This window comes from Bufo bufo, chromosome 5 (assembly GCF_905171765.1).
Source record: "Bufo bufo chromosome 5, aBufBuf1.1, whole genome shotgun sequence".
Classification (NCBI taxonomy): Eukaryota; Metazoa; Chordata; class Amphibia; order Anura; family Bufonidae; genus Bufo; species Bufo bufo.
The window spans coordinates 482,729,554-482,755,036 of NC_053393.1; the positions used below are offsets into that span (position 1 = coordinate 482,729,554).

General features: G+C 45.2%; 1 protein-coding gene and 1 long non-coding RNA gene across 2 annotated transcripts in view; one reads left to right on the top strand and one right to left on the bottom strand.

The window, feature by feature from the left end:
* UBE3C (ubiquitin protein ligase E3C) overlaps positions 1–25,483 on the top strand; it is a 162,466-nt gene that overhangs the window by 100,909 nt on the left and 36,074 nt on the right. Inside the window, exons 17-19 of the mRNA XM_040434193.1 lie at positions 13,069–13,166; positions 14,896–15,028; positions 17,490–17,737. Of these exons, the coding sequence (XP_040290127.1) occupies positions 13,069–13,166; positions 14,896–15,028; positions 17,490–17,737 (479 nt within the window). The remainder of the gene's footprint in view (positions 1–13,068; positions 13,167–14,895; positions 15,029–17,489; positions 17,738–25,483) is intronic.
* LOC121002713 overlaps positions 24,318–25,483 on the bottom strand; it is a 471,797-nt gene continuing 470,631 nt past the window's right edge. The window contains exon 3 of the long non-coding RNA XR_005779315.1: positions 24,318–24,380. This is a non-coding gene — a long non-coding RNA (uncharacterized LOC121002713). The remainder of the gene's footprint in view (positions 24,381–25,483) is intronic.

The following is a 25,483-nucleotide window of genomic DNA, read 5'->3' on the forward strand; positions in this document are numbered from 1 at the left end:
CGTAAAATTTTTTAGACATTTATATTCCAGACTTCTTCTCACGCTTTAGGGCCCCTAGAATGCCAGGGCAGTATAAATACCCCACATGTGACCCCATTTCGGAAAGAAGACACCCCCAGGTATTCCGTGAGGGGCATATTGAGTCCATGAAAGATTGAAATTTTTGTCCCAAGTTAGCGGAACGGGAGACTTTGTGAGAAAAAAATTAAAAATATCAATTTCCGCTAACTTGTGCCAAAAAAAAAAAATTCTATGAACTCGCCATGCCCCTCATTGAATACCTTGGGGTGTCTTCTTTCCAAAATGGGGTCACATGTGGGGTATTTATTCTGCCCTGGCATTCTAGGGGCCCCAAAGCGTGAGAAGAAGTCTGGTATCCAAATGTCTAAAAATGCCCTCCTAAAAGGAATTTGGGCACCTTTGCGCATCTAGGCTGCAAAAAAGTGTCACACATCTGGTATCGCCGTACTCAGGAGAAGTTGGGGAATGTGTTTTGGGGTGTCATTTTACATATACCCATGCTGGGTGAGAGAAATATCTTGGTCAAATGCCAACTTTGTATAAAAAAATGGGAAAAGTTGTCTTTTGCCAAGATATTTCTCTCACCCAGCATGGGTATATGTAAAATGACACCCCAAAACACATTCCCCAACTTCTCCTGAATACGGCGATACCACATGTGTGACACTTTTTTGCAGCCTAGGTGGGCAAAGGGGCCCACATTCCAAAGAGCACCTTTAGGATTTCACAGGTCATTTACCTACTTACCACACATTAGGGCCCCTGGAAAATGCCAGGGCAGTATAACTACCCAACAATTGACCCCATTTTGGAAAGAAGACACCCCAAGGTATTCCGTGAGGGGCATGGCGAGTTCCTAGAATTTTTTATTTTTTGTCACAAGTTAGTGGAAAATGCTGATTTTTTTTTTTTTTTTTTTCATACAAAGTCTCATATTCCACTAACTTGTGACAAAAAATAAAACTTCCATGAACTCACTATGCCCATCAGTGAATACCTTGGGGTCTCTTCTTTCCAAAATGGGGTCACTTGTGGGGTAGTTATACTGCCCTGGCATTCTAGGGGCCCAAATGTGTGGTAAGGAGTTTGAAATCAAATTCTGTAAAAAATGACCTGTGAAATCCGAAAGGTGCTCTTTGGAATATGGGCCCCTTTGCCCACCTAGGCTGCAAAAACGTGTCACACATCTGGTATCCCCGTACTCAGGAGAAGGTGGGGAATGTGTTTTGGGGTGTCATTTTATATATACCCATGCTGGGTGAGAGAAATATCTTGGCAAAAGACAACTTTTCCCATTTTTTTAAACAAAGTTGGCATTTGACCAAGATATTTATCTCACCCAGCATGGGTATATGTAAAATGACACCCCAAAACACATTCCTCAACTTCTCCTGAATACAGAGATACCAGATGTGTGACACGTTTTTGCAGCCTAGGTGGGCAAAGGGGCCCATATTCCAAAGAGCACCTTTCGGATTTCACTGGTCATTTTTTGCAGAATTTGATTTCAAACTCCTTACCACACATTCGGGCCCCTAGAATGCCAGGGCAGTATAACTACCCCACAAGTGACCCCATTTTGGAAAGAAGAGACCCCAAGGTATTCGCTGATGGGCATAGTGAGTTCATGGAAGTTTTTATTTTTTGTCACAAGTTAGTGGAATATGAGACTTTGTATGAAAAAAAAAAAAAAAAAATCATCATTTTCCACTAACTTGTGACAAAAAATAAAAAATTCTAGGAACTTGCCATGCCCCTCACGGAATACCTTGGGGTGTCTTCTTTCCAAAATGGGGTCACTTGTGGGGTAGTTATACTGCCCTGGCATTCTAGGGGCCCGAATGTGTGGTAAGGAGTTTGAAATCAAATTCTGTAACAAATGACCAGTGAAATCCGAAAGGTGCTCTTTCGAATATGGGCCCCTTTGCCCACCTAGGCTGCAAAAAAGTGTCACACATCTGGTATTGCCGTACTCAGGAGAAGGTGGGGAATGTGTTTTGGGGTGTCATTTTACATATACCCATGCTGGGTGAGAGAAATATCTTGGCAAAAGACAACTTTTCCCATTTTTTTATACAAAGTTGGCATTTGACCAAGATATTTATCCCACCCAGCATGGGTATATGTAAAAAGACACCCCAAAACACATTCCTCAACTTCTCCTGAATACAGAGATACCAGATGTGTGACACTTTTTTGCAGCCTAGGTGGGCAAAGGGGCCCATATTCCAAAGAGCACCTTTCGGATTTCACAGGTCATTTTTTACAGAATTTGATTTCAAACTCCTTACCACACATTTGGGCCCCTAGAATGCCAGGGCAGTATAACTACCCCACAAGTGACCCCATTTTGGAAAGAAGAGACCCCAAGGTATTTCGTGATGGGCATAGTGAGTTCATAGAAGTTTTTATTTTTTGTCACAAGTTAGTGGAATATGAGACTTTGTAAGAAAAAAAAAAAAAAAAAAAAAAAATCATCATTTTCCGCTAACTTGTGACAAAAAATAAAAAGTTCTATGAAGTCACTATGCCCATCAGCGAATACCTTAGGGTGTGTACTTTCCGAAATGGGGTCATTTGTGGGGTGTTTGTACTGTCTGGCCATTGTAGAACCTCAGGAAACATGACAGGTGCTCAGAAAGTCAGAGCTGCTTCAAAAAGCGGAAATTCACATTTTTGTACCATAGTTTGTAAACGCTATAACTTTTACCCAAACCATTTTTTTTTTACCCAAACATTTTTTTTTATCAAAGACATGTAGAACTATAAATTTAGAGCAAAATTTCTATATGGATCTCGTTTTTTTTGCAAAATTTTACAACTGAAAGTGAAAAATGTAATTTTTTTGCAAAAAAATCGTTAAATTTCGATTAATAACAAAAAAAGTAAAAATGTCAGCAGCAATGAAATACCACCAAATGAAAGCTCTATTAGTGAGAAGAAAAGGAGGTAAAATTAATTTGGGTGGTAAGTTGCATGACCGAGCAATAAACGGTGAAAGTAGTGTAGTGCCGATTTGTAAAAAAGGGCCTGGTCTTTAGGGGGGTATAAACCTGTGGTCCTTAAGTGGTTAACATCCGTCTCTCAGAAAGGCATCATTAAAATAAACGTCCGTTAGAAATGTCAGTTTTTAACTGACTTTTTTTTTTCACCGTCGTGTGCATGTAGCCTAATAGTTGTCCTGTGGATAGATTCTCCCCCCTGAGCTGTAGATCTCTCCGGTCACTCCAGTGACCATGGGCCTCTTGGCTGCTTCTCTACTTGGTGTTCTCCTTACCTGCGCTTCCAGTTTAGGTGGAGGGCTATGGCTTGATAGGTTTGCAGCTGTGCCATACTCCTTCCATTTTCAGGTGATGAATTGAACAGTGCCCCATGAGATGTTCAGAGCTTGGGAAAAAAAAATTGAATACCTAACCCTGTCCACAACTTTATCCCTGACCAGTCTGGTGTGTTCCTTGGTTTTCATGATGCTGTCTGATCACTAATGTTCTCTAACAAAGCTCTGAGATGTTCACAGAACAGCTGTAGTTATATAAGTTACACACATGTGGACTCTATTTACTAATTAGGTGACTTCTGAAGGCAATTGGTCACGCTGGATTTTATTTAGGGGTATCAGAGTACAGGAGGCTGAATACAAATGCACGCCACATGTTTCTGATTTTTATTTATTAACACCATGTATTTTCTTTTCCATTCACACATACTTGGTACTATGTGTAAGTCTATGACATAAAATCCCAATAAAATATAAGTTTGTGGGTGTAACGTGAAGAAATGTGGAAAAGTTCAAAGGGTATGAATACTTTTTTTTTTAAGGATTTAATGCACTGTGTGTGTGTGTATAAAAATATATATATATATATATTGTGGCGTTTCGCTCTGGTAGATAGGGTAAGCTGGCGCAGTACAGAGGCAAAATACAAGTTCTTAACTCAAAACTTCAGTGTTTATTCACACGTGAGGCAATTGCACAAAGCAGTACGTAACTTTGCAGTCTTGGTGTTAATTCACACATAATGGAAAGTTCATATAATACAAGTCACCTTGCTGGCAGTTCTGCCTCCAGCAGACCACAGCAGGCTTTAGGAGGCCTGTTTCTCCAGCATGCGGCTCTCAGCCCTCCAACACGGCACAAAGCCTCAGATCCCAAAAACAGAGACATCTCTGCTGAGCCCAGCTGCCTATTTAAGGACAGCCAGGTGCTGCCAAAACCCGGACCGGCACTTATACTCCGGTCCGGTATATGACCTCACCTGGCTGGAAACCATTCACACATGCTGGGATGAAAATACCTGCCTTGCCAGACACAACCCCTTACTGTGTCACATCCCCCCCCCTTTGTTCAACCCTGAGGGGGTGGACACACGCTAGACAATGCACCCGGGACAGGGCAACAGGGCATCCGGGTTTCGCTGCAACCGGCCTGCTCTGTGTTCTACCGAGAACTTAAAGTTCTGCAGAGACAAAAACCTTCTGGTGACCCGGGCATTCCTGTCTTTGGCCTGGCTCATCCACTTGAGAGGGGAGTGGTCAGTCACCAGGTGGAACCTTCTCCCCAACAAATATTAGCGAAGAGATTCTAGTGCCTACTTGATAGCCAGGCACTCTCTCTCCACTATACTGTACCTGGTTTCGGCTGGGGTGAGCTTGCGGCTTAGGAAGACAACGGGATGCTCCTCCCCGTTGACTTCCTGAGACAGTACCGCACCGAGGCCTACTTCAGAGGCATCCGTTTGTACCACGAACTCCCTCTTGAAGTCGGGCGTCACCAAAACCGGTGACCCACACAGGGCCGACTTCAACGAGGCAAAAGCCTCTTCTGCCCGATTTATCCCAGCGAACCATCATTGACTTGTGTCTCTTCAAGAGTCCTGTCAAGGGCACGGCTAGAGTAGCACAGTGGGGAACAAACCTCATGTAATAGCCCACCATTCCCAGGAATTACTTTATTTGCCTAGTGGTGACAGGTCGGGGCCAATTCCGTATTGCCTCTATTTTGTTCACTTGGGGTTTGATGACTCTGCGCCTAATGACATACCCCAGGTACTTAGTCTCTTCTAACCCTATCGCACATTTTTTGGGGTTAGCGGTTAGGCCAGCTTTCCGAAGGGAGTCCACTACAGCCTGCACTTTGGGTAGGTGACTTTCCCAGTCGATACTGTGGATGACAATATCGTCCAGGTAAGCCGAAGTGTACCGACGATGTGGACGAAGCACAATGTTCATTAGTCGCTGAAAAGTGGCGGGGGTGCCATGCAGACCAAAGGGTAACACCTTATATTGATACAGCCCCTCAGGCGTGATGAAGGCAGTTTTCCTTTGGCAGCCTCCGTTAATGTCACCTGCCAGTACCCTTTCGTAAGGTCCAAAACAGAAAAATACCGGGCTTGTCCTAACCTCTAATGAGCTCATCCACCCGGGGCATGGGATATGCATCGAATTTGGAAACCTCGTTAAGTTTTCGAAAGTCATTACAAAACCTCAACGTTCCGTCCTGCTTGGGTATCAATACTATAGGACTGGCCCACTCACTTTTTGACTCCTCAATGACGGCTAGCTGCAACATTAGCTGCACCTCCTCTGATATGGCTTGTCGCCGAGCCTCAGGCACCCGGTATGGTTTTAATTGGATTTTTGCCTGAGGCTCAATGACAATGTCATGCTGGATTATGGAAGTGCGTCCAGGGAGGTCTAAGAACACATCCGTGTTCCGACTAACGAACTCCCTGGCCTCCTGAGCCTGTTTAGAGGAGAGGTTGTCAGTAATTTTTACTGTGACAGCCGCCTCTCTTGCATCAGACAGAGGGGCCGGTACCTCTTCTCCTAGAAAACCCGGCCGCGGGCTGTCTTCTGTACAGGTTTCCCTATCATTCCACAGTTTGAGTAAATTCACATGGTAAACCCGCTTTGGCTTTCGCCGCCCTGGCTGGTGTATCTTGTAGTTTACATCTCCAATTTTCTCGAGTACCTCGTAGGGCCCCTGCCACCTAGCAAGGAACTTAAAGATCCGGACCCGAGCCTGCCGATTATAGACCCGACTCTGGGCTCGCTGAGCTGCCTCCATATGCTCCGTAACAAGAGGCAACACTGTCTCTATCCGATCTTGCATCTGGGTAACGTACTGAATGACACTTTTATGTGGATTAGGTTGTTGTTCCCACGCCTCTTTGGCCACGTCCAAGAAACCGCGAGGGTTTATGCCATATAGCAGTTCGAAAGGCGAGAACCTAGTAGAGGCCTGGGGTACCTCTTGCACTGCGAACATGAGATAATGCAGAAGGAGGTCCCAGTCCTTCCCATCTTTAGACACTACCTTTTTCAACGTTTGGTTAAACCGTTCTATCAGACCATTCTTTGAATATGCTGGGCCAGTAAAACCGCTGTAGGATACGATCCTGAGTTTTCTGCAGCCCCAGGTGACCCAGAGAACCTGTTGGTGGGCTAGATCTAACACAAGCTTGCGATAAGCCTTGGGGACCACCAACTGTTCAAGAGGTTCACCCCGTAGTTGGTTTACCCGATACAACATGTCCTGATGAACCACAAAACGGGGAAACACTGACTCTGCCCCAGGTTGTTATGGTTCATCATCTACTATTTTTATTTTTTATTTTTTTCACAAATCTTTATTATTGTTTAGCCAAATTGATCAGCAGATACATATCAAGTACAATAATTACAAACCAATTATACATGTACATTATTGTCTGTACTTATAATCATTACATTTAGATGTTGGCACAACACTTTTTATTGTTTACACCCCACCTCTCTCCCCCAAGGAACAAAACCCCTACCCTAACCTTGTCTAAACCATATGTCAGCCCATCTATACCCTATCACCCGAAGGCACAACCTTGATTTGATCCCGTTCCGACCAGGTCTTAACCCACTTTCAGTTTTCCCAATCCATCTTTCAGATCCTCCATCAAATACCAAGAGGTCAACTTAAATGGGGACAGTATCCTTGGATACTCCAACTCAGGAACATGCACCTGGAGGTACTTTTTCCACCTCTGATATAGTTTTTTTACCCAAGCGTTCTTTATTATTCAGAGCTTCGAGCCATTGCAAGTGAAATGTACATCCCAGTTGTGTGAGAATCATTTCTCTGGAGGGTATTTCAGGCTGAAGCCATCCCCGCAATAGTGTTTGTTTGGCTATCATCAGAAGTACATGACCCGTCCTTACCATCTACTATTAACACATTTTCTCAGGCGCGGGATAGTGTTGGGTCCCGATGTTGGGCGGTACCAAAGTTATCCCCGGAGACATTGAGGTCTGCCAATTTAGGACCCGGCGGCAAGTCCTCCACGTCTCCCACCATCACACTTAGTGGGGTTGTCTACCCCTCTTCCACTGAAGTGGCGGTCACCCCTACCGCTGGTCCTTTAGTCTCAGATTCCAAGGATTCTGGTCTCCATCCTGAGCCAGCCACTCTGGTAGGGTTACCCCTGTCTCATGGGTATCAGTCACTCTTATAGCAGGCCACAGTCCCGGAAAGCCCGGGAAGTCTCTCCCTATTATAAGTTCGTAGTGTAAATTTGGGGCAACTGCCACTTCGGGAGTCCATCTGCCAGCCCCTGTGGTTAGAGACACCAGGGCAGTGGGATAGTCTTTTAGGTCTCCATGGATGCACATGACCCCGACTTTCCGGCCAGTATACTCTGCTGACTGTAGCAGGGGAGCCCTTACTAGGGACACCAGACTCCCTGAGTCCAGCAGAACCTCTGCTGGAGTGTCTCCTACCTCCACCTGGCACAGGTGGTTTAGAGTTTTTGGGGTACCTGCTGCACACAGTTTCCTGGCATATAGCGACTGACGGTAGCCATAGTTAGTATCCATGGGTTCCACTTGATGGGGACAGTCAGCTCTTACATGACCCGGCTCCTGACACCGCCAGCAGACTGTCGGAGCCAGGTGTCCGTAGAGGGTACACCCCGGGTGGGTTTGGTTGGTACAAGTCGCCCGGTCTGGGATGGAGATTTACGGGGTTTGACTGCCCCCCTCCCAAAAGAACCCCCTGTAACAGTCTTATTTGCCTCGTAGCGCTCCACTAGGTCCACCATTTCTAGGGCGTTGCCAGGAGACACCTGGCCGATCCAGTGCTGGAGAGGGGGTGGCAGAGCCCTCCAGAACATATCAGCCAATAGTCTATCCAGCATAGCTATGGGACTCAGCATATCAGGCTGTAGCCACTTTTGCAAAAGGTCTGTAAGTCATAATACTGGGTCCTCGCAGGCTAAGCCGGCTTAAACCCCCACTGATGTATCCGCTGGGCCCGGACCAACACATTCACCCCCAGTCTTTCCAGAATCTCACCCCTTACTTTTTGGTAGTCGGCCGCTTGATCGCCCGGCAAGTCAAAATGCACCTGCTGGGAATCGGATGCCAGGAATGGAGTGACGACCTCAGCCCACTGGTCATGGGGTAGCTTTTCCCTGATGGCCACTTTCTCGTACATCGCCAGGTAGGTTTCGATGTCGTCTGCGGGGTCATCTTAGAAATCGCGGCACGGACTGCTTTCCGGGCATCGTGGACGCTCGGGGTTGCTCCGGCTGCTGCTTATTAGCCTCACGTTGCTCCAGATTTGTCTCTCGTTGCTGCAGATTAGCCTTCATGAGAGCCTTCAGAACAGCCTCCATTTTTTCGTGGGGCACTGGTTGTAATACAGCTGGTTTAATGTACGACATACAACCGTGCCTGAAAAATGCAGAAACCAAAAATATCGGCGTTCACGCCAGCCTCACTGCTCTTGCCCACATCCTCCACCAATTGTGGGGTTTCGCTCTGGTAGATAGGGTAAGCGGGCGCAGTACAGAGGCAAAATACAAGTTCTTAACTCAAAACGTCAGTGTTTATTCACACTTGAGGCAATTGCACAAAACCGCACGTAACTTTGCAGTCTTGGTGTTAATTCACACACAATGGAAAGTTCATATAAGGCCCCCTGCACACGAACTTCCCGTTGCTGTATTGCGGACCGCATTTGCGGATCCGCAATACACGGGTGCCGTTCCGTGGGCATTCCGCATCACGGATGCGGACCCATTCACTTGAATGGGTCCGCAAATCCGGAGATGCGGAACGGAAGCACTGAACGGGGCCCTACGGAAGCACTACGAAGTGCTTCCGCGGGGTTTCGTCCCGTACTTCCGTTCCGCAAAAAGATGGAACATGTCCTATCTTTTTGCGGAACAGCCGGATCGCGGACCCATTAAAGTGAATGGATCCGCTGCGGCTGCCCCACGGACTGTGTTCGTACATTGCGGCCCGCAGCACGACCACGGGGTGCACACGTTCGTGTGCAGGGGGCCTAACACAAGTCACCTTGCTGGCAGTTCTGCCTCCAGTAGTCCACAGCAGTCTTTAGGGGGCCTGTTTCCCCGAAGTGAGGCTCTCAGCCCTCCAGTACGGCACAAAGCCTCAGATCCTAAAAACAGAGACCTCTCTGCTGAGCCCAGCTGCCTATATAAGGACAGCCAGGTGCTGCCAAAACCCGGACCAGCACTTAAACTCCGGTCCGGTTTTGACCGCACACATGCTGGGAGGAAAATACCTGCCTTGCCAGACACAACCCCTCACTGTGTCACTATATATATATATATATATATATATATATATATATATATACGGGTATGTGTCACAGGTAGAGTAGCAAGAGGAAGGGGTCTTGTATAGGTAGTTAACCCCTTCACAACACTACCTTATACCTCCAGGGATATTACAATTAACCCCTTGATTGTCCTAGCCCAGAAGGGATGTTATCATTACCGCTTTACTGCTCTAGACCACCAGGGATGTAACTTTTTTTTAACAGACATTACTTGAGGGGGCCATTCACACGTCCGTGTGTGTTTTGCGGATCCGCAAAACACGGACATCGGCAATGTGCATTCCGCATTTTGCAGACCGCACATCGCCGGCACTTAATAGAAAATGCCTATTTTCTTAATAGAAAATGCCTAGGACATGTTTTTTGGGTTTTTTTTGGGAACGGAATTGCGGATCTGGGCAGTACATCGTGCTGCCCCATAGAAATGAATGGGTCCACAATTCCGTTCAGCAAAATGCGGAACGAGATTGCGGACGTGTGAATGGAGCCTTAATATGAGAGGCAATATGCGGATATTTTGGCAGAAGGGGGCTCACTCACTGTGTTTACAAGCAGCGCGCAGTTGTCGGTGTCAGTCCCCGGAATGCATCATAAAGCAGTTCACAGTGGGAGGATTTTGCAAACAGTATCATAGATCTGAGTTTCTTAGAGCCCTGAGACTTTGCCTTTAGGGGGGGGGAGACCTAAATATTAGTTTAATTTTAAAAGTAAATGCATATATGACACTAGTGATATTGTTAAGTTGAAGGGTTCAGTTAACAAATCGCCGTTTTCTTGTCCAGTAAGGACGGGGCGTGGAGAGATGGGGTGATTAATGTGGTGTAGGATACTCCTACAGATGGACCAGCATAACAGACTATGAAAAGAGACCAGATGAGAGAACGTGTTCCCCCAGGAGCCATCGCCACTCAGATTAATATCTTGTGTTCATTGTGGAGATCATGAAGACATGCCATTTGTCTTCTGACCTTTCAGGAGCTCGGGTTCATCTGCCTTTGTCTACTTTGTGCTGATTTCATTTATAAAATATCACGTTTTCACTGGGAGCAAATAAGGGTTTGTGTGCTCGGCTGCCGGCAGAAGTCCAGTATGAGAACAGCTGGCCGTATTTACTGGCGACCCCTCAGTCTGCTGAGTGGCATTCCTCGGCCGTCTAATGCTGTGTGTATTGACATCTTCTACCCATCATTCTCTCCACATATTGAGATCTTGATGGTGAAATGTAGATCATCAGCTTGACTAATTGACCAGAGTAATTGAGCTGCAGCTTTCTAATTGAGGCTTACCTTTGCTGTACACGCAGTTCTGTGTGTATACATGTATTAACCCTTACACTGTTACTGCTGCGGCTGGCAGTATGCTGAGATACAAATGTGTAAGCTATATAGGGTCGCTATAGAGCACCTGTTAAGGGCTGTTAAGTTAGGAAAATAAAGCCAAACCAATGTGTTATGTTTGTCATCATAATAATACTTAAAATAAAAATAAAAAAAATATATATTTTTTTTATGCATTCTTTTTCTAGGGACAATTGATATATTCATGGTTTTTGATAACTGTCTCACTACAGACATTTTTTGGCATATTGCTTAGATATGCCATCAATGTCAAATTGGCAGTCTAACCACTGTGCCTGGTGCCAGTCGCTAGAAAGGAGTGCCAGCGGCTGCCCCAGGAGAGTGCCATCTTCCTCTCCTGGGTTTCTTCAAAAGCCACATGGTGATCAGGGGCCAAACATGAAACTTCAGAAAAATGCCAAGTGGAGCCAACCTGACCTAAAGTGACACTGCTTTCCTAACATCGCTGCATCTTCTTTCTAGAAATCAGCGGTGGACTCAGCAGTCAGACCCCCCCATCTGTACATATATTCTTATTATTGGTCATCACTGTCTGTACTAAGATACTTAGTTCTTTATTTCTCTTTCCCCCCTATCTTTTTGTTCCTCCCCCTCTCTATCTGTCCCTCCCACCATATCTCCCCCCCCCCTCAACTCAGCAGCAGCTTGACAGATTCACTGTAAAGCAGAAATAAGTTGTCTGCAGGTACACTGATAGTAAAGGCTGTAGAACAAAAGCTGCTGACAATTTTTAATAAAGACCAATTGAAAAAATGTTTTTTAGACAAAAATTAGTAAAACGGAATGATTCAAAATAAAGATGTCCATAGCCTTTAAATATTGATGAGCTATCAGGGCTGATCTGATGATTCCTGGCCCTGTGATGTCATGTCCATAGGTCACATGGCCTTTGTGCAGCTTAGTACCATTCAAGTGAATAGGATTGAGCGGCAATACCAAGCACAGCCGCTTATACAAGGTACAGAGCTGTGTTTGGTGTACAGTGAAGAAGCCAAACAGCTGATTGTTGGGGTTGTTTTTTTCTTTTCTGAAATGTTACATTTTCTCCCCCTTGTATTCTTTTGTTGAGAAGATTTCACTATGGGCAATGATGGTGCTTTCAACAATGACTTCTATTAGTCCTGTATTGAGAAAATGCAATATTTTATCCTCCCTGTTTCCCAAAAGTAATAAAAGGCACACGTCCTGATCATAAATATGTGGTTTCTTCTTTCACATAACGAAAATAAAAGTTATTATGGCCTTAATCATTGGGGTATGGCGGCAATATTCAATAAAGAACCCGCCTCCTCCGCTATGTTGAAAACAATATCTAGTAGATGGATATGAAGTCTGGATAGATCATCAGCATCTGATCGGCGGGAGTCCGACACCCGGGACCCCCGCCAATCAGCTGTTTGAGAAGGCAGCAGCGCTGCTGCCTTCTCACTGTTTACCGCCGGCCCAGTCACGACTAGTATCACTGGTCTAGGCGCGGCTAAACTCTGTTCCCTTGAAAGGAGCTTAACCCCGCCCAGGCAAGTTGATACTAGTCGTGGCCATTTGGCCAGCGGTAAACAGTGAGAAGGCTGCGGTGCTGCTGGAGCGCCGCTGCATCCTCAAACAGCTGATCGGCCGATCAGATGCTGATGATCTATCCAGAGGATAGATCATCAGTTTAAACAAAGTGCAGAACCCCTTTAAAGGGGTTCTCCACGCTTTTAATATTGATGACCTATCCTCAGGATAGGTCATCAATATCAGATCGGCGAGGGTCTGACACACTGCACCCCCGCTGATCAGCTGTATGGGGAGACGGCTCGCAGTGTGCACGTACCGTTTCCCATCTCTCTTCCTTCTGGCTGCTGCTTTACCATCTGATATTGATGACCTGGAGCCTGGAGAACCCCTTTAACTTACTCTACATGATAAATACGACTTGCTGAAGTAACACAACCCCTTTAAGGCTGGTAATATGAGTTTAGAGTGAATTTGATTTAAAACCCTTAACATGCACAGCGCCAGCAACTTTGCGGCACTGACTGGTCACACCGCTGTCTTCAGCATCTTCTTCATCTTCTCTCCTTCCAGTGGGTATGGAGCCTGCGCCCCTGTCAGTTTCTGAAGAGAGACAGTTAGCCATATTGACTGAACTTCCCTTTGTAGTTCCTTTTGAAGAAAGAGTAAAGGTAATTTTCCTATTTTATATATTTTTGTTTTTAGTTTATTAACCCTGTGGAGTCCAGTGTAATGCATTGGGTCGTTGATACAGATGCTGTTGAATCTTGGTGGTACAGTACCCATTGGTTCGGATATTTTGTACGACAGGAATAGTGCTGCAGACATTTTGTGCAGTTAAAAAAAAAAAATCCCTTACAAACTGGAAACCCTTAGGCCCCTTTCACACGGGCGAGATTTCTGCGCGGGTGCAATGCGGTAGGTGAACGTATTGCACCCGCACTGAATCCCGACCCATTCATTTCTATGGGGCTGTTCAGATGAGCAGTGATTTTCACGCATCACTTGTGCATTGCGTGAAAATCGCAGCATGCTCTATATTCTGCGTTTTTCACGCAATGCAGGCCCCATAGAAGTGAATGGGGTTGCGTGAAAATCGCAAGCATGTGCGGATGCGGTGCGATTTTCACGCACGGTTGCTAGGAGACGATCGGGATGGAGACCCGATCATTATTATTTTCCCTTATAACATGGTTATAAGGGAAAATAATAGCATTCTGAATACAGAATGCATAGTAAACTAGCGCTGGAGGGGTTAAAAATAAATAAAAAATAATTTAACTCACCTTAGTCCACTTGATCGCGGCCCGGCATCTCCTTCTGTCTCCTTTGCTGAACAGGACCTGTGGTGATCCATCACATGATCTTTTACCATGGTGATGGATCACCTGTAATTAATGCTCACCACAGGTCCTGTTCAGCAAAGGAGACAGAAGGAGATGCCGGGCTATGCGATCAAGTGGACTAAGGTGAGTTAAATTATTTTTTTATTTATTTTTAACCCCTCCAGCGCTAGTTTACTATGCATTCTGTATTCAGAATGCTATTATTTTCCCTTATAACATGGTTATAAGGGAAAATAATAGCAATCTCCAGAACACCGATCTCAAGCCCGAACTTCTGTGAAGAAGTTCGGGTTTGGGTACCAAACATGCGCGATTTTTCTCACGCGAGTGCAAAACGCATTACAATGTTTTGCACTCGCGCGGAAAAATCGCGGGTGTTCCCGCAACGCACCCGCACATTTTCCCGCAACGCCCGAGTGAACCCAGCGTTACATGCCGGCAAAACGCTAGTGTGAACAGAGCCTTGTATAGTACTAACCACTACCATTATGGGAGTTGTAGTCCCACATCAGAAGGGTGATAGAGTGATATTTGACATAAGGAGCAGGCATATATAAATATAAAATCCCCACCTGATAGCATCCAGTGGCCGGAATACTTACTGTCTCTTTCTTACAGATACAGCTTCCTTCTCCAATGTACGAGTCAGAGAAAACTATCTGTTAGTACAGGGATGGCCAACCTGCGGCTCTCCAGCTGTTGTAAAACTACAACTCCCAGCATGCCCAGTCTGCCTACAGCTATCAGTTTACAGAAGGGCATGGTGGAAGTTGTAGTTTTACAACAGCTGGAGAGCCGCAGGTTGGCCATCCCTGTACTAACAGATAGTTTTCTCTGTCTCGCACATTGGAGAAGGAAGAAGTATCTGTAAGAAAGAGACAGTAAGTATTCCGGCCACTGGATGCTATCAGGTGGTGAGTTTATATTTATATATGCCTGCTCCTTATGTAAAATATCACTATCACCCCTCTGATGTGGGACTACAACTCCCATAATGCCTTGTCAACCAGTCTGTGCAACAGCATAAATTATCCACATCATACATCCTTTCTAGATCTTCCAAAGACTGATCTATGCGGACAAGCAAGAAGTGCAAGGTGATGGGCCGTTTTTGGATGGGATTAACGTCACCATTCGGAGGAACTATATATATGAGGATGCGTATGATAAATTGTCTCCTGAGAATGGTCAGTATCAGATATCTTTCTGAATTCTAAGTCTCTTCATTCTTCCTTGTATAATTAGTATCCAATAGGGATGTTCAGGTGGCCATACAGATTAGATGAATGTTAACCGGGCCCCACGATTGCGGCAAGACTGTCCGGTCATCTAATGTGTATGGGAGTGTCCTGACCGCAACAGCAGAGAAAAGAAGGTCTGGCGTGTTGGATTAGACAGCCCGATCCTTTTGTTCTCAAGGGAGATAAGTAGCCATCGATGGAGTGTAAATCACCTTATTCCCTTCTCTCTATCAAAAAGCATCTGTTGGCAGGATCAACCCTATTAAACCTGGCACACTGCCACAAAGGGTTGATCCTTCTAACTAGAATTTTCTTGTTTTGTGAAAATCCGTTGCAGCGTTCCCAAGAAAATTGGCTAGTCTTGTATATGCAAATAAGACCTTTAGTGCACCAAGGACAGTGGCGTGCCTTGTGGCATGCCCAGCATCTCTGTGCACTTCAGCTCTTCTGCTTTGATTATATCCGGCCTTGTCAAGAGGAGAGAGTGGCCAAGTGTTGAAAGCGGAAGAGCTGAAGTGCATCGTTGTCCCCTTGTCTGGACGTGTTATCCCACTCCGCTACATAAATGTGTGACGCATGCGCAGTTATCATCTCAGCAGTATTGCAACAAAAGTATGCTTGGTCTCGGCCATTGGTGGCGAACCTATGGCACGGGTGACAGAGGCAGCACTCGGAGCCCTCTCTGTGGGCACCCGCACCCTGGAAGAAATCTATGGTGTACCAATATGCCTTAGACTTCTCCTGCCATTCGTCAGCGCAGGGCGCACTATGAACAGCACAGGCAGCGCACTGAATGTAGGCAGCTATTATAGCTAAATGATAAAGTACATGGAAGATACATTGTATTGGACTGTAGTATTCAGGGTAAATTGCCGTTTGGCACTTTACGATAAATAAGTGGGTTTTGGGTTTCAGTTTGGGCACTCGGGAGAAATACCTGTTGGCCGAACAAGTGATTGGCTGACTGCAATCTTAAGATCTCTGGGCACCTTCAGGAAGCAGTGGAGTGTTGCAATTTCTTACATTGAATTCCCTCATATATTACTGATTGCTGGTGGTGCATTGTACGATCCCACTGATATAAGATTTAGTTGGACTGGGACCTCCGAAGTGAGCGGAGAGCAGCCGTACATGTGCGGCCGCCCTCCATTCATTTCTATAGGATTGCCAAAAATTCCTGAGCGCTTGCTCCGCTATCTCTGGTGTTCCCATAGAAGTGAATGCAGCGGTGGCTGTGTTTGCATGGTGTGTTCTCCATTTATTTCTATGGGACTGCTGAAAAATAGCCGAGCGCGCTTACTCATCTATTTTCAGAACTCTCATAGATATGAGTGGAGAGCATGCTGTTCGTGCACGGTGCACTCTCCTTCACTTTTGGGGGCCCGTTCTGGAGATAAGTGCGGGTTTAAGAGGTGGGATCCGCACCTATCTGACTTTGATGGCATATCACCACAATATGCCATCAAAGTCCCAAATGACACAACCCATTGAAAAGCCAAAATCCATTTGACATGGAATCCTTTGTTCCTAAAAGTTAGTAGTAATCACCATTTCCTCTAACTCCCCTCCTGGTAAGTCTATATGGTAGAATTCCTGTAAACATGGGAGTGGATATGTGGCAGACTAAGGCTACTTTCACACTGGCGTTTTGGCTTTCTGTTTGTAAGATCCGTTCAGGGCTCTCACCAGCGGTCCAAAACGGATCAGTTTTGCCCTAATGCATTCTGAATGGAAAAGGACCCGCTCAGAATGCATCAGTTTGCCTCCGTTCCGTCTCCATTCCGCTCTGGAGGCTGCTTGCAGCGTTTTGGTGTCCGTCTGACAAAACTGAGCCAAACGGATCCGTTCTGACACACAATGTAAGTCAATAGGGATGGATCCGTCTTGAACACCATTGAAAGTCAATAGAGGACGGATCCGTTTTCACTGACACAATCTGGCACAATAGAAAACGGATCCTTCCCCCATTGACTTTCAATGGTGTTCAAGACGGATCCGTCTCGGCTATGTTAAAGATAATACAAACGGATCCGTTCTGAACAGATGCAGACAGTTGTATTATCTGAACGGATCCATCTGTGCAGATCCATGACGGATCCGCACCAAACGCGAGTGTGAAAGTAGCCTATCATGTATACTGTGGATTTACAAACACTCACCAAGGTATATAAATTTCAGAGAGCCGGCATCAAATAAAATGTTTAACACAAAAATCTGACGATATAACATCCCTTCACTTTGTGGCTCTCTAATGAATCATTTTGTTAAATTCAACATTATATCTCAGTTCTGTAGGAATCAAGTGCCTGATATCAGACGCAGGATTACAGGAATTCTACTTTATGGTTGCGAACGTTTCCATGTCGGCAGGATATGGTTATTACAGTAACCTTTTCTGTCTTTGCAGAGCCTGATCTCAAGAAGCGAATCCGTGTCCATTTACTAAACGCTCATGGTCTGGACGAGGCCGGGATTGATGGTGGAGGAATTTTTAGGGAGTTTCTAAATGAGCTGCTGAAATCTGGATTTAATCCTAACCAGGGATTTTTTAAGACCACTAATGAGGGTTTGCTGTACCCCAATCCTGCAGCACAGACTCTGGTCGGAGACTCGTTTGCCAGGCACTACTATTTCTTAGGCAGGATGCTGGGAAAGGTAATTTCTAATGTTATATGATGACTGATATCTCAGTAAGGCCTCATGCACACGACCGTGGTGTGTTTTGCGGTCCTCAAATCCCGGATCCGCAAAACACGGATGGCGTCCGTGCGCGTTCCCCAATTTGCGGAACGGCACAGACAGCCTTCAATATAAATGCCTATTCTTGTCCGCTAAGCGCGGACAAGAATAGGACAGGTTATATTTTTTTAGCGGGGCCACGGAACGGAGCAACGGATGCGGACAGCACACGGAGTGCTGTCCGCATCTTTTGCGGCCCCATTAGTGAATGGGTCCGCATCGGAACCGCTAAAACGGCGGCTCGGATGCGGACCAAAACAACGGCCGTGTGCATGAGGCCTAATACCGTGGACTGATATCTCTGCTTCCACCAGCAAATGTGGGATACCGTCACCGATAGGTGTTAAAAGCTTCAGACTTTGGTAGATTTTGCAGGACTGCTTATAAGTATTTCCCCGGTTATTCTCAAATAATGTGAGTTACAGAGTGCATCTAAACCACTAAGGCTGTGTTCACATGTGCATTGGGGACTAGAAACAGAGACCGTGTTGCAAATTTCATCATAAAGGGATATTTTTACCATCAAAACAACAGACAGCCTTTAGACCCCATTATATGTCAGTGGAGTCTGTCAGTTTTCCAGTGGTATCCATCGTATGGTGTCAGAGTCTAAAGAACGGGCTTTCTTTTCAGTATTCAAAGTGGTATTGCAGCTTTTTGCTATTGTTGGCTTACCCTCAGGATAGGTCTTTAATATCGGATGGGCAGGGGTCCAATACTGATCAGCTGTTTAAGGCCAGACACACATGAGGAACTTACAGCGTGTGTCAGTGAAAGGTCCCGTCCTGACCTTCCCTCCAGGATCCCACAGAATGATAAGGATTTATAATGCTGTGTGACCCTGAGAGTCCTAAAATATATTGAATTACACTGACATAATGCTGTCTGTGTAATACAGCAGATTCCAGGACCCTCAGGGTCACACAGCATTATTAATCAGTATAAGGGCTCATGCACACGACCGTTGTTGTTTTATGGTCCGTTTTTCACGGATCCGTTCCGTATCGGAGTTTTTTTTTCCCTCTGATTTAAGTCTTCTTCCGTTCCGTTAGTCCACAAAACATATCCGTATGCGATCCGTTTTTTTGCGGATCGGAAACAATAACTTATTAATCACCAAACACATGAGCAATATGGGCTGGGCATAGCATTTCTACAGTATGGATCCGCAAAATACGGATGACATACGGATGTGTTCCGTAATAGAAGACATGGGCTGCAGCAGCATCTCCAATAAAGTTGCCTCTTTATTCAAGGCTCCATGGCACAGTGTACAAAAAACATGCAACGTTTCGGCTACATCTAGCCTTTGTCAAGCATATACGGATGTGTTCCGTCTGCGTTCCGTATATTTTGCGGACGCATTGACTTGAATGGGGCCTCGGACCGTGATTTGCGGACAATAATAGGTCATGCACTACTTTTTTACGGAAACGGAAAGCACACGGAGTACCTTCCGTTGTTTTTGCGGACCCATTGAAGTGAATGGTTCTGCAAAAAAACGGAAGCTGGAAGAAAAAAAAACATTCATGTGCATGAGCCCTAATGCTGTGAAATCCTGAGAGGGGAGAGCAGGTCAGAACGGAACCTCACGCTGACACACGCTGCGAGTTTATCACATTCAGCTTGCTCATGTGTCTGGGCCGAGATGAGCTCCGGTGCTGGAACTCCACAACTCTGTCCACTGTGTGGTACATGGAGCTGCTTACTGCCGTGTCACCCCCATTCACTTCAGTGGGATTTACCAGATGGACGGAGCCGTCTCGTTCCAGCACTGGGCTTCCACTAAGCAGTTGACAGGGTGGGGGTTGGGTGCGGGGAGTCGGATCTCTATTGATCAGACATTGATGGCCCATCCTGAGGATAGGAAATCAATAACAAAAACCTAGAATACCCCTTTAAATTAAAAAGCCCCTTTTAATTTGCTAGTTAGATTTAGAGATTGATGCTTTGACAGTGGAAGCAATATCGGGGTCCGAAGTCGGGAAGCTTGTGAGTATCTGTCAGACGCTTCATCTAGCTGTATGGATGGTCTTTGGAGGTTACTTTAACAATTGGTAAAGCAGGAGATTATCTCAGTTAATTAACAAACAGCAGAATATTGACAGAAGTTGAGGTTTTCTTAGTAAATGGCAATCATTGCGTGCCACTCATCTGTCACATAGTACGGAGCCAGGAAAGACCTGGAAATGTCATTCATTATCATTGACGTTAGTGATCATTATACAGAATATCACTTCCATCACAGTGATTCTTCATCACATCACAATTTTGGATTTCTTTTGGTCATCAAAACTTCAAAGTGGCTTTGCCATCAAACTGCGTCCACTTTACTATTAGCTCAGATTACACCAAAAAATATTGGGGCGGATTTCTGAAAACTGCCATTGTTGTTCATAGCAACCAGTCACAGCACAGCTTTCATTTCTTATTGTGCCCTTGAAAAATGTAAGCTGTGCTGTGATTGGTTGTATTTGGCAACAAAGGCAGTTCCCCAAATCTCCCTTACTGAGTCCACTGTATTCACTAAGGCTCCAACGCTAAAGTTATGTGCTACATATTGGGTACCTGTACTGTTGCTTCGTCTGTGTCGTTTAGGCAGATTAGGCTGGCAGATTAGGCAGTACTGTGGCCGGAAGACATCTGAAGGCTCTATACCACATACGTGAAACTCAAGGCCCACGGGCAAAATCTGGCCCGCTATGTTACTTTAAGTGGTCCACGCCAGGTCTGCAGCACCAGCAGCTTGTGACAGAAAGGGACTGAATGCTGCTGGGCGCTGCGCATACCTGCGCTTAGCGGTGCTTCCTTCTTGCTGTTGCTCGCTCAGGCGCCCACCCTGCGCTCTCTGTCAGTATACCTGCCCCTAGTGATGTCACTGACGTATCGTGTGAAAACCTCACTTACTCATCAGTGTCGCCATTAGCGAGCAGCGTAGCATCAGGACTGCAATACCGTCAACAGTCTGTCCTCGAGGGAAAATGAAGAGGTGGCCAGACCTCAAGGTAGCAAGGGCTTTGTGGAGGTTCGGGCTTTATGTTGGAGGGGGCTAGAGGGAGGGGAGTAGTATTATTTACATAGGACTGTATGTTGGAGAGAGCTGGAGGAAAGGAAGTAATATTATTTACATAGGACTGTATGTTGGAGGGGCTAGAGGGAGGGGAGTAGTATTATTTACATAGGACTGTATGTTGGAGAGGGCTGGAGGGAGGGGAGTAACATTATTTACATAGGACTGTATGTTGGAGAGGGCTGGAGGAAAGAAATAAATATTATTTACATAGGACTGTATGTTGGAGGGGGCTAGAGGGAGGGGAGTAGTAGTATTTACATAGGACTGTATGTTGGAGAGGGCTGGAGGGAGGGGAGTAATATCTACATAGGACTGTATGTTGGAGAGGGCTGGAGGGAGGGGAGTAGTATTATTTACATAGGACTGTATGTTGGAGAGGGCTGGGGGAAGGAGTAATGTTATTTATATAGGGCTGTATTAGGGGTGGGCGATATAGACCATATGCGATATAAACGATATAAATCTGGCCAACGATAGAGATTTCGTTTATATCGCCATATCGCAGTAGAACATGGCATGCGCCGTTCTCGGCACTCGCCATGTTCTCCTGAGTTGGCACAGTGGAGAAGGAGAGAGTCCCTCCCTCCCCACTGTGTGTGGCTGCCGCTGACCACCAATGAGATAAGACTAGGAGGAGGAGGGGAGGGACTGTGGACACTGCGCCACCAATAAGAACAGAGAGGAGGAGGGGATGGACTGAATACAAACGTAGCCTGCATATGCCGGCCATATCCCATACCCGGCCTCTATTACTGTGCACCGTGATCCTGAGGGGTTAATTGCGGCGCGCAGTAATAGAGGCCAGGTATGGAATATGGCCGGCATATGCAGTTAGCTACATTTGTATTTGGGCATTTTAACTATATTCATTGGTGGCGCAGTGGCCACAGCCCCTCCCTTCTACTCTCCCTCTTCGAAGTATAACATTAATTGCGGGCCCCCCCCCCCTTCAACACGATTAAATCATTGGTGGCAGTGGCCCCAGGGTGGTAGTTTCTGATCGGAGCCCCAGCAGTGTAATCGCGGGGCTCCGATCGGTTACCATGGCAGCCAGGACGCTACTGAAGCCCTGGCTGCCATAGTCCACTCCTTGCTGCTGTGTGCACAAAGCACAGGGCAGCAGGGAGAGTGTGAAGTCCTATTCACCCTAATAGAGCTCTATTAGGGTGATTAGGACAAGGGTTCTAGCCCCTAAGGAGGCTAATAGTTATTAAATAAAAAGTTTAAAAAAATAACTTTTAACCCACTCGAAATATAGAATATATTGCGATATATATTGCATATCGCACATGCTTAAAATGATATCGCAATATAAATTTTAAAACATATCGCCCACCCCTAGGCTGTATGTTGGAGGGCGCTGGGGGAAGGGAGTGATGTTATTTACATGGGACTGTATGTTGGAGAGAGCTGAAGGGATATGAGTGATTTTAATCATGTTATTTGCATGGGACTGTACGTTGGAGGGGCTTGAGGGAGGGTACTGATGTTATTTACATAGGGATGTTATTTCTATAGGACTGCACCTAACATCACCTACATTATCTATACTCACAGTGATAACTCTGTTACCTGTGGTGTTACATAGGACTGCACTGCAGACTGAATCCAGGACCTGGTCCTCTGAAGGCAACTATAATGCTGATGTGGCTGTCCATGAAAATGAGTTTGACACCCCTGCTCTGCACCAAAGCTACTATGCCAGCTGTGCCTTCTGATCTTCTGGTGGGCAATACAGCCAGGACATAGACTTTAAAGTGTAGCTATAATATTAAAAAGAAGACATTGTGAAATGTCCGAAGTTTTGATAAGTGGGGGGTCGAGGTGCCGAGATCCCCACCAATCGCTAAAAATGAAGGGACAGAAGTGCTCACTTGAGCGCTGTGACTTTGTTTCCGATGGTCTCTCCTTAGAGAGAGGAGCGAGCAGTTTAGAATGGAGAAAATCGGGACGGCTTCAAATGAGGTCATAATTTTATTCTCCTAGGGATGATGAATAGTCTTGCGAGATTTAATAGTGAAAAGAATTGTATTTGAATTGATTTGATTTTAGGATCTACATCTAATCCATATCTGGACCACAGACCATTATATATGAGTTTAAGTAAATTTCTGCCAAATGTATATGGGAAAGAAAGTCAAATAGTAGAACCCAAGCTAATTAAAATGAGTTCAGAAATATGAATTTCTCTGCAGCCAGATTTAGTCATGTTTGATATAGTGCAAAGCTAATGGCTATCACTTCTGCACTGGATATATTGCAATGAGTTCTTTTGAAGGAATATAAATTTACTCCTCCCTTCTGTTTCCAACTACACAATTAAATTCTTTTTCTTCAAAAGTGGAAGAAAATTTGTTGCATATTAATTATCACAATGAACTACATAATGTCCCTCTTCCATCTTCATCTCGGAATTCGTCCTGACAGAAAATGAGATAAAAACGCTGTATATTTCTAGTAAGGACGCAGCCATTTAGACATTCAGCGATGACACCAAGAATTAGTAGTGAATTGATAGTTCGGGCCAACGTATTGTGTTTGGCATTTTATGAACTATTGGAAGTTTTTTATGACTTATAAGATTTTAACCTTCTCACAAGTCCTTTAGGAACAATCTCCAGATCCCACAGGGCCTGTCTTTGGATCCCAAAAATACTGGATCATTTCCATTATCCAAAATCAGAAAGCAGTGGTCCTAGTCTACCTTTGGATGAAATATACAGTGTTTTTTGGACTATAAGACTTGCCTTTTAGCAGGAACAAATCTTCCTTAAAGATGCCTGAGTCTTCTAGTTTGTAGTGAGGGTACTCCAGCAGTGCCAGACCTCCCTGACTACTGTCTTAAGGATCTGGCAGAGCACTCATACAGTGCCTTGCTGAATCAGTGAGAGAGCTGTGCTCCTGCACACTTCTCTTTCTCCCTGTCCAAAACTGATCAGTGCAGAAGATCATTCAGCCCATGGAGAGGCCTGTGAGAAACACCTCCCTCCCCATGCTGAATCCGCAGATGGCTGGTATCTGTGTTTTTCAGCTCCACGGTTGGTAGCCTTCTATGTGTTGTGAAACTACATCTCCCATCATGCACACTTGCTTGGCTGTTCTCTAAACTCCCACAGAAGTGGAAGGAGCATGCTGGGAGTTGTAGTTTCACAACAGCTGGAGTGCCGGAGGTTGCTGATCCCTGATCTAGATGTTGCTTGCACAGACCAAGCAAGAAACTACTTCCATAAGTACAACAGTACAATTTGGCTGGAGATAAGCCGCTGGCCACAAACATGTTTAGTGGATGCGGCAGTCTGTTTTGGGGAGTCGGTGGGCTTTCAATCTTATAGAAGGTGGCATCTGAAGTACCACCAAACGTACAGACTGTGAGTCTTACTGCTCATGCACACAAACATATTTTTTGTCCATGTCCATTCGGGGGTTTTATTGCGGCCCGTATGCGGGACCAATCATTTCAATGGGTCTGCAAAAAAATGGAAATGACTCCATGTGCGTTCCGTATCCATATATGTCCTATTCTTATCTGTTTTGTGGACAAGGACAAGTATTGTTACCACGGATCCGCAAAAAACATGGATGTTACACAGACGTCACACTGATGTCATTCGTTTTTTTTTGTGGATCCGTGTTCTGTGGACCGCAAAGTACATACGGTCGCGTGTATGAGCCTTTAATGAGTGTTCTCCTCTTGTCTCGGGCACCTGTGATTATCACCCCGTTCCTGCAGCCTAAATATATATAATAATTACCTAAGTATTAAATGACGGATAGAGTCTGGTCTTTTAACACTAAGTAGCCTATTGACTGATTGGAATATTTATGAGGTCATAATGTATTTAACTTTTCCTTAATGTATACGTTAGTGAATGTTTACCGTGATAAAGTAGAACGCGGTCCCTTCCTGAGAAGAATTACCTCATGTCCGTGGTCCCATATCTGCTAAAAGTTCCATTAGCAAATGATTCCTCCTTTAGGCTTGTGAAGTGATTGCATTTTATTGCCTGTAAATCAGCCCTGTGGACAGCGAATAAATAAACACTTAAAGTACGGTATACGTACGGTAATAACATGGCGATCTGCTGGAGAAAGCGTCGCCTACTTAACTGGAGAGTATTAGCAGAATTAATGCCCCTCCATAATTGCACCATCTGAACTTTCTGCTTTGCTGTGACTTTTGGGATTTAATATTGGCGTTTAATAACAGTGAACAAAGTTGTTCTTTTTTTTTTTTTTCTTGAAATTCTATAGTAAATTCCTTTTTATTTTTTATCTAGTTTTTATGTTTATGGAAACATTTATGGGGTAGATCTATCATTCCGCAGGGTTGTTTGTGCGGCTAATAAAGTCGAGTCAAATCTGTGTTATTTCACAGCAATGATGCAGTTGTTAACCTCTCTGATAGACCGCGCTTGGCCTGTTACCACCATATGAACAGTAATACTCCATTAATCCGGATCGTGATGGCCTGCAGTTCCTGGAAGCCTTACATCTAAAAACAATAGTCCCATGAGTCCCTTGCACATGAGAAGGAAATTGCCACTTTTTCAGGATGAGTTGTGAATGTGGAGTAGTTGTATGCAATATCC